General features: G+C 34.4%; 1 protein-coding gene across 1 annotated transcript; it reads right to left on the bottom strand.

The window, feature by feature from the left end:
* Nucleotides 1-201: 201 nt before the first annotated feature.
* Nucleotides 202-3,719, bottom strand: LOC120352827 (tigger transposable element-derived protein 4-like). Its single transcript, XM_039435111.1, has 2 exons — nucleotides 2,413-3,719; nucleotides 202-275 (listed from the first exon to the last, which is right to left on the bottom strand). Exons 1-2 carry the CDS (start codon nucleotides 3,587-3,589, stop codon nucleotides 202-204), a joined length of 1,251 nt encoding a protein of 416 aa, XP_039291045.1. The 5' UTR covers nucleotides 3,590-3,719.
* Nucleotides 3,720-10,294: the final 6,575 nt, after the last annotated feature.

The following is a 10,294-nucleotide window of genomic DNA, read 5'->3' as shown; positions in this document are numbered from 1 at the left end:
AAATGTAGAGAATTAATTGAATTTATTTTTAAAGAAAAAATCATGTAACTAGGTCTATAAATAGTTTATCGGAAACAATTCAGTCAAACTATTGAATAATAATTGAATGAATATAATTGATGTATTTAATTAATTTATGAATAATTGAAAACATAAATTATTTGAATGATTCAAGGATCGTATGAAATGAATTATCCTAGCTCAATCCAACTCCTCCAGACCAGATAACGAAGTATCACTGTCTTCATCGCTGTCAGACGTTTCCGAATCACTAGCTTGAATCACAAAAGAATCCATCATCCCGTCCACTATCACGTCTTGCTTCAAATATTCTTCTTCAATTTCTTCGACATGCTTGCACTTTGGAATCCAATCACTGCTAGAATCCAATCACCTAGAATCCAATCACCATAGACGAAAACTTTTCCAAACACAGTTTTTCAACATCTTTGAAATTAGAAGACACATTATGCGTAGCAACATGATTTTTCACCTCTGCCCATATCAGTTCAATCGGATTTAAATCAGGATGATACGGAGGTAAGCGTAGAACTGTATGACCATGACGACCTAACACTTCATCAATCAAAAATTTCTTATTTTTACCTTTCACCTCCTTGATTAATTTGTACAATTGGGGCCTAAGCATCGTAGATGAGCATTGTACACATTTCCTCTCCAATCATTGTTCCATTTCAGCTTTTTTAGAATTAGACGTGGGAGCTTCATTGCACTGTATATTGTGATACGGAGCATTGTCAACTACTAAAACTGTTCTTGGTTCAATGTTAGGTATTAATCTTTCCTCTATCCATCTCATTTAGTTCTCCCTATTCATTTGTTCGTGGTAATCCCCAGAGCTTTGTCCAGCTTTCCACATGATGAATGCATTTTTTACAAAACCACTTTCTCCCCCAGCATGAATAATAATCAACCTCTGTCCTTTGGAAATTGTCCTAGTCAAATCACTATCCCCATCTGTCCATGTTTTCGCAGCTACATGTGAAGAAAGAACGTAAGTTTCATCCATATAAATAATTGGACGATTCTACTCTCTGAATTTTCTGATGGCAGGTAGGTAGAAAATCCTTTTTTCGCGAATTTCAATGCGTTGTATCAGAAATTTCCTATTATTCTCTATTTTCTTCCAACGAAAGCCAAGACCTCTCAAAATTTTTCTTACACTCTTCTCTTTTCCTTTGAAACCTATTTTTTCAACCATAGCCCTTCTGATCAACTCAACAGTGGGAAACCGTTTTTCTTTGACATGAAATTCGTGAACCAATCGACGAACAACGCATTGATCGAAATCATCCAGATCAGTGACAGGTTTGACTCTGTTCCTTTTCTTATTTGGTGTGCTAAATGACCTATTCATCTCTGTTTCATTTGAAGTTTTTCTTAGATTCTGATATTCCCTGTTAATGTTGTAAACTGTACGACTGGATACACCGGTTGCATTAGCTGTTCATTCCTTAACTTTTGATAAAGGGATAGACAAAGTCTGTTTCTCGCCTTCTTTTCGCATGAATGAATACATATTATTTATAACTTCCCTTGTTTGAGAATGCAGCACTTTACCACCAATTTTAGTCTGAATTTCGGCCATAGTAGGCTACACAGCTACACTTGAAAAATATTATCCACTACCTGAAAAATAGTAATCACTACCGGCTCCTGAAAAAAAGAAGTAAAACAATCGCACACGCAAAAACGCGTTTTAATAGGGACTTTGAAAATATCCACACGCTAACGAAATATGCGCACGTATACAAGTATCAAGCAGACAGTTCGCTAGAGACTGAAACAAATACAGTGAATATCGTTTATAGTGACCTTCAAGGGACCATCAGTTTTGGGTCACTATAACCGATAGTCACTTTATCCGATACTAGGCTCAGGAAGTACTAAAGTATACATTAGTGAAAAAACAGCATAAATAATGACACTTACGTTTTCGTTGCAGCATTTTATTCCAGGTAAACACACTTTCCAAACTGAAATGTCCTTTATATTATTATAATGTACTGTAAATTTTTAATAATTTTTATGAAAATTGAAACGAAATCACAAACGAAGTCACATTCAAATGAAAGTCCCGGTTAATACAGTATACAAATATGGCCCATTCAAAAACTTCAGTAGGCTACTTCATAAATTTCATTTTAGTTTGAAAATAATTCAATGTTTCATAAAAAAAAACTTGAACTCAAAATAAGAAAAAATTGAACTCAAAAAAATGTTAAAATTAGGTCTTTTTCAAAAAGTCTGTAATTTTCGTTTGTTTTTTGCACTTTGAATTGTAGTACGATGTTTGAAACTGTTTCTCTAGATTAAATAGAACATTTTTTGTTGCTTCATCTGCTGTATTTGTGACACTAAGAAATTGGCAAATTGTCTTGATCGCTTTACAAGCTTCAGTCAGTGTTGGTGGATTGATTTCCTCATCATTATCATTGTCTTTCTCAGTGTTTGTAACGTCGTCTTCTTCTCTCAAAGTCGAAGTCAGCAATTCCTCATCACTTACAGCTGCCGTCGTTTCCAAATCCTTGTCTACTTCTTCATACTCTTCAAAGAAATCCTGAGACACTGGTTGAGCCAAACTTCTCCCCCATTCTTGTAACGACTCTTCTGTGCATGCAGATTCAATAATGTTATCAGACTGTATTAAAAATCCTGCATGTCTGAAACAGTTTTTCACTGTAATGGATGTGACTTCATTCCAAGCTCTTTCTAACATTGTAATTGCGTCGAGTACAGAGACTTTTGTTTCACATCCTTCATCCAAATCTTGAATGATTTGTAGAATGAGACTTTTCCGATAGTTGACTTTCAGAGACCTTATAACATCTTGATCCAAGGGTTGCAAAACAGATGTTGTATTAGGCGGGAGGAACACCAAATTTATAGATGTAAGATTTTCAACATGTGGATGTGCTGGACAGTTATCTACCATCAACAATATTTTATCATTTTTCAATTTCAGTTCATTGTCCCATTTTCGTAGCCAGGAAGCGAACAATTCACTTGTCATCCACACACTTTTGTTACTTTCATATGTTACTGGCAATAAATTAACATTTTTGAAACAACGAGGTTTAGCACTTTTCCCTATAACCATCAGCTTGTGCTTATCACTCCCATCCATATTCACGGCAACTAAAACAGTTAGTCTGTCTTTTGACAATTTCCCCCCCGTGCACTTTTCACCTTTGAAACGTAATGTTTTTTCAGGAGTCAGTTTGAAGAAAATTCCAGTTTCATCAGCATTGTAAATTTTTTCATCTGGATAAATATCACGTAATTTTGGCCACACATTGTTTAACCAGTCTTCAGGAATACCAGTTGGAACTGCTGCTGCCTCACCACTTATTCTACCACTTGTGATTGCATGGCGCTGGCGAAATCGTTGTATCCATGCAGATGTAATATCGCGAGGTCTACCCAACTTCTCAGCCAAATCATTTGCTTTACTCTGCAAAATTGAACCGCTTATAGGAATATTATTCGCTCTTTGTATCTTGAACCATTTCAGCAACGCTTGATCTACGTCATTGTTTTGACTAGGACGAAGTTTTTTTGATTTCATAGAACTTGTCTCGAAGCTCTGCTTAATTTTATCGCGATTTTTCCATATTACCGAAATTGTTGAATGTCCAACCCCTAATTCCTTCGCTATGTCCCTATTTGCTTCACCATTCTCAATTCGCCAAATGATGTGCGATTTTTCTTCAATAGTGAAAGTCTTATTATCAACACTGTATACAATTTAAAATAAGAGTTCTGTTTGTAAAATTTAATGAAACATGCACTACACACACTAATATAACACACACTTTACAGTAACAATCCAATCACACATCAAACCGAAATACTGTAGGATGCAACCGAACCGAACGAAAGGCTGAATTGAACTGAATGTCTGAATAGGCCTATAATGTTCAGAGGAATGCACATTTCACGATTTCGTAATAAAAGACTGACCAATAATACGGCTCAACTAGAATAAATACAGACATGATGATTCCTGTCTGGAGAACATCCTGTTTACTTAACGTTTCGTCATTATATACGATATTATTTTCCTCATTTTGATAGAAATCCGGTCATAATAGCCGATATGTGATTATAATCGATGTCACTATAAGCGATATAATAAAGCATTGTACGCATAGCAAACCAAACAAGGGGCAGCTTTCCGGTCACTATATCCGATAGGTCATTGTAGCCGATGTCATAATAAACGATATTCACTGTACAGTGCAACGGCATGCGTATCACCCCGCGAGGGGTACCTTGCCTATCTGCCGGTTCAAGGTCGTGTAGGCAAAGCTACAGGACGACTACTGTACAAAATGCTTACAGTTCCTAAATCTATTGTCTTATGTATATATAACTCCTCCCCCCTTAACCCGTTTCATCCCAAATTATTATTTTTTCATTTTTTCTTAGTTTATACGAAAAGTTTACTTTAGTATTACATATTCACTATAGATATACTATAAAATATGCAAAATTTGTAGATACAAACAAAATACAGCATGTCGACATATGTCGACAGTGGGAATGATCGGTCCCAGGTAGATAAAACAGATGCATGTCTACATTTGTCGACAGTGGGAATGAACGGTGGGGTGTATTCTGGTAGTTGAAAAAGTACTATTATTTATTTTTATGTGTTTTATTTCATCATTAAATTACAAATTACTTGACAATTGATTATGAAAACGTTTTATTACATCATTACATTACAAATTACTTGACAATTGATTTTTAAAAAGGTTTATTGCATCATTACATTGTTAATTATGTACTTGACGAATCATTAGCGGGTGTGGAATGCCTCTGCACACAACACATGGCAACCAACTTTGCATATTTTGCATTTTTTTCTGGTTGCTTTGGAACACAATGCACAGCGTACTTGTTTTTCGACGGTTTCCAGAAAATGATCCTTACCACTGAAACGAACTTCCGGCAGAACCCTATTAGACACTTTCATACTTGGTCTTCCTGAAGAAGGGCGAGGGGTTGTGCATGTTTGTAAATAAGTGCGGACAATGTATCTTGTAAAGCCAAGGAGATCAAGTTTGTTTTCCACCCCTCTTTGTGTCATTCTGTACAATAACCAAGCATTGTTCATACTAACATTCAAGAGATATGCAATGATCGGCCAATACCACTTCTTATTACGGATGTTTATCTGGTATGCAGCAGCATTCTTGTCTAATCTATCCACCCCACCCATATGCAAATTATACCAGTTCACACAATTAGGCTGAGGAATAATTATGTGCTTTTTCTGATGACTTGACCAACGTTTTGCTTTTCCCATTGGCTGAACACCTGTTGCTGTTGATGCCATTGTAAAGACACTATTATCCATGTATCTTACAAGGGTTATATTAGTGTCTGTATCAGTGACTTGATGGAAAGTTTCTCTTGGCTCTTTTTTTAGATCTTGAGGCTGGCGGAGAGGGGCACCCTGTACTCTGTCTACTCTGATTGTTCCTGTTCCATAGTGTCCATTATTTCGCAATTCCTCCAGTAGTTTGAGAGATGTGAAGAAGTTGTCAAAGAAGAAACAGTATTTCCTATCTGATGGAAGTTCAGAAATTAGGTCCATTACAACTGACCCTCCCACACCGAGTTCTGGATTTGTTGCACCAGTCGATTTGCCCTGATATGGTTCCATTTGAATTGCATATCCTAACCTTGTAGCAAGCATCCAAACTTTGTAGCCAAATCTAATAGGCTTTCCATGGATATGTTGTTTTGCGCCATGTCTACCAAAATATGGTACCATGGACTCATCGATTGAAAGATAGACATCACCAGGAAAGTACTGAAGCCATCGTTCGTTCAACATACACATGACTGGCCGGACTTTAGCAAATTTGTCATCTTTGTCAATCTTTACATTTTTACAGAAGTGGATGTAACGTAGGAGATCTTCAAAACGATTACGTGACATAGCACTTGAAACTGCCTCATGATGGGTGTCTTCTGCTGTTTCCCAGTACATTCTGTAACGTGCCATTGTGTTATAGCCAGACAAAAAAAGAATAGAAAAAAACTGACATATTTCATTTTTCGAGGTAGAAAAATCCATATTTCCCTTTTCTCTAGCATATAGATTAGTACAAAAAACGATGTATTCAACCACTTCATTGTCAAAAAAGAATTCAAATAGCTCTACTGGAGAATAGTCATTTTCCAAGAAATTTGCCCGAGTAAACTCTATAGAAGTCTTATCTGCAATGTCATTTTCTTGCCATTTACGAATTTTCTTGAGCACTTTCACCTTCTTCTTCTTCTTTTTGTTCACATCTTTCTTTTGTTTCCTCTTCTTCGAATTTTTCTCAGTCACATTTTCACTAATTCGTTCTTCAGTATTTTTATTTGTGCTTATTGATACACTCTCTTCTTTGTTTACTTCTTGTTCAGTATTTTCTTGACTTATTTCTTCTTCCTCTATTTCGCCGATTCTAAATTCAACTAGCCCATCATCAGTTAACTTTCTTCTTATTAATTCACCACGAGCTCGGAGTTGGTTACCAGATAAATGATTTATGTTGCCTGTAGGAGTATCATCATCGGAATCACACTCGCTGATGGCTGCATTTTCAGGTGGATCTATGAAAAATGTTGGATCGACAATATCTTCATCTTCTTCTAAAATACTGGCAATTTCAGCGACCGTTAGCCTGAAAACAAACAAATAATTGCAACAACTATCGCCCCTACCAGTCGTTCCCACCGTCGACATATGTGGACATCAATATTTAACCTTAGTATTGATAGATAAAAAACAGTAATTTCCATGTGAAACGCAAATAAGCATATTTTAGAAACCCTATAATTACAATATTCAGTGTATAACTTCAATAAATAATATTCATGAGTTTATATTAGGCTTACCTATCAGTCCATGACATGATGAACACTGGAGCAACTCACAAAAATCACGTATGCTTCTAAACCAGAGGCAAAACTGCCATACCGTATGTGCTTGCCGACGCAGTAGTGCCAATATAATACCATGAAATTATTGTACAATTTCTATACAGAGGAAATTCCCTACAAAAAATTCCCAATGTCAGTGTAGACAAATGTCGACAATGGGAAGAAACGGGTTAGGTGTCCTCACCTTCATAAGGGTAGCTGGGGTGTGAGAAATATTTTAGAATTTTCCAAGTGAAACTGAACAGTATCTGATTTCTTGTGTGGAATCACAAGTTTGTTATTGAATACATGAGAATGAAAAACAAAATATAACATAAAAACTATTAAGTACACCATTAATACTACATATTCTGACAAGTTGCTACTAACTACAATGAACCATTAATTGCTCTAAATAAGTATTTGCTTTATATATTTCGTCAAAAGTAAAATTAGTGATTATTTTATTTTCATATGTCAGTACTTCAGTAGGATAAAGAACATTACTTTCCCAAAATGTATAAGGTTTACTAAAACTTAATAATGCTTCATCTTTTTCAAGGGCTAATAGCTGTGTAGATTTTGGATATGTTACAATATTCAATTCAATTTCTTTATTACAATATAAAACACTGTACAAGAATAATCATGGAATAATTATTTCCCCTCATGAACTGCTGATCCTTGCGCGGGGAAAGAGTACCTAATCTATACAGGTAACAATAGTGTAAAAACTACAATCAATAGCTTGAGCCACAGAGGAAAGAAACACTACTACTTATGCTTATTCCGTGCTTGAGCTTAGATAAGAAATAAAGTATTATATTAAATCAAGTTTAGCCTTTAAAATAGCTATTTATGTAACCCTTTCGGTCATACATTTACAATTTTCAAAATAAAAATTTGAAATTTGGTACACTTACTAAATATATTTTTTCTAATTTTTCAAAAAAAAATTCAAATCGGATCGTATGGAAGCCGGATCTGGATCGTGCTATATAATTATAGGACATGGTGACTGATACTGACTCTTCAGCTACCTTCTCAAAAAGTAATCCCAGATTGACATAGACTCATTAGCAGACTCATAGACTTATTGACTCATAGACTTATAGACTCATAGACTCATTTTGTCTAAAAAAAAATAATAATAATTTGTTCATGTATTTTTTGTCAATAAAAAAATTCAGAATTTATTAGCAATTATTGAAAATCTATGGATAATAAATAGTGTAAAGTATTAAATCTGGGTAGATAAAAAGCCCTAACAGAAACAGTAATAGGTCTGAAAATAAAGTAACTGGCTAATATCGCCAAATAGATAATAACTAAGATTAGATAGCATCAGCCTGTTCTGGCTAAATGGTACAAAAACCTAAAAAGGATTTGAAGGAATTTTATTGCTCATAAATAGATTATTATATAAAATATTTGAAGATTGAGGTTAGGTACATGTATTCACGGATCGGTGACTTAGAGATCGATCAAACCGAGAAACGTAGAATCTGACCAAAACCCCTTGGCAGAGCTTTATTGCAATCAGATGGTGTGCAATGTGAAAAAACACCTGTCCACGTGGCTAATTATTAGGTAGCATGGAATTAATATTAATGTATAGAATATTAACTAGCATGTAAAGAGCATAAATAAAAAACCAAATAAAAATAATTTAATGTATTCAGGAAATAAGAGTTACCAGGCGCATGAATACCGAATAAAATTTGCATGCACCAATAGTAAAACGGCAGTTAATAGGCGGCAACTGTAGGCCAGTTCAAAAATATTTCTATATATTTATATAAATGTACTAGATTTTGTGTTAAAACTTTGTATAATCTATGTTATTGATATGGCTCGAATGCAAAGAAATTATTAATCATACAATCTAAGCAATATTTTGGCATTTTTTTTGTAAGATCTATTTGAACCTAATGGCGGAGGACTAAGATATTTAAATTTTATGCTAATTTGAAAGTCGGAAAGAGGATCTGTAAAACTTGAGAAAGAAGAACCAGCACTCGCCAGCCAAATGCCACCATAAGAGGACCCCAAATATTTTAGAGCGTAGTACCTTGCTAATGATTTTGTAAAAGTTAAAGTTAAAGTAAATTATTAAATTTCTTAAAAGACTTCGTGATGCTATTGTGAAGCAGAAGTCATTTTCATTTTGAATTAAACTTATAACCCCTTGGAGGAGACGATTCCGGCTACCATATTCCCGGACCACATGGAGTTGGATCGACATCGGCGGCTTACAAGAAGATTTTCGACACGTGAGTGATTAAATTTGAATTAGTGATGGGCGCCCTAGTGCTTCGAATTAATCTGATGATCAAAGCTAGCTCGCCGAAAGGGTTTTATTATAAATTGAGAAATTAATAAGAGTAATACTTGCGCAAGTAAAATTAGTATTAAAGGTATTTAATTGAAAGAAAAATATAGATCAATATTTTAGAAAATTCTATTAAATCAAAGAAGTACAAAATCTAGGCTATTAAAACATATGCATATAATATTTAATTTTTGCAGTATAATTTGCGATAGTTTATCTCAGCTCTAATTCACTAGATGAATGGCTCTACCTATTCCGTCAGGTGCCGGATCTTGCACCCTGAGATAAAAAATATATATTGGATACAAAGAAATCTACTAAGTACTAGAGATTTTAATATACATATATTTGGATTATTAGTGGCTAATTTATCAAGCTGATCTTAAAGCACACATTTTTGATTGAATTGTCCAAGTCGACAAGTATTAGCAAGCCATATCGCAGCTACATGCAAAAGAATGCATATGATTTTAAGATAAAGGCACATGGTAATGATTCGTGCCACAAATCTAGAATATAAAGTTTAGCCTGTGATATTTTATTGATTTCAATTATTGTTCTATTTTTATATTATATTTTTTATCGCTCTTTATATATTTCTTGCCTCGATTTATCTTTTGCATTATTTGTGTAATATATGTATGAAACGTTTATGGTGTGCAATTTATTTATTATTCCTCAACACTATTGTATAAGTATCATATTTATATATATTTATTTTTTATTGAATTACTAGAGTTATAGGAGAAGCCCATACCTAGGCTTATCAAGATTTTTGAGGCTGAATCCTATAAAAAAAACCACGACCTAATTATATAATTATATCAAATCTCATGCTTTACCGACTGATGCCAAGCAGGAGGCTAATCGTTATTTAAATATAAAGAATAACGTGACATAAAGACATGCCGTACCAACGTGGGACTGATGATGAGAGCCAAGCTCATTGAATAATTATTTGAAATTAAGTCAATAACCATATTGAAAATTATAGATAACTTATACGAGTTGTGAGGA

This window comes from Nilaparvata lugens, chromosome 8 (genome assembly GCF_014356525.2).
Source record: "Nilaparvata lugens isolate BPH chromosome 8, ASM1435652v1, whole genome shotgun sequence".
Taxonomy (NCBI): domain Eukaryota; kingdom Metazoa; phylum Arthropoda; class Insecta; order Hemiptera; family Delphacidae; genus Nilaparvata; species Nilaparvata lugens.
The sequence above is the reverse complement of the archived record's forward strand: the minus strand, read 5'-3'. Positions and strand labels throughout refer to the sequence as shown.

Coding starts and splice junctions, on each gene's coding strand:
- LOC120352827 (XM_039435111.1), bottom strand. CDS start 3,589: ATGAAATCAAAAAAACTTCGTCCTAGTCAAAACAATGACGTAGATCAA. Junction 276..2,412: donor ACCAACACTGACTGAAGCTT/GTAAAGCGATCA, acceptor TTGTGATTCAAG/CTAGTGATTCGGAAACGTCT.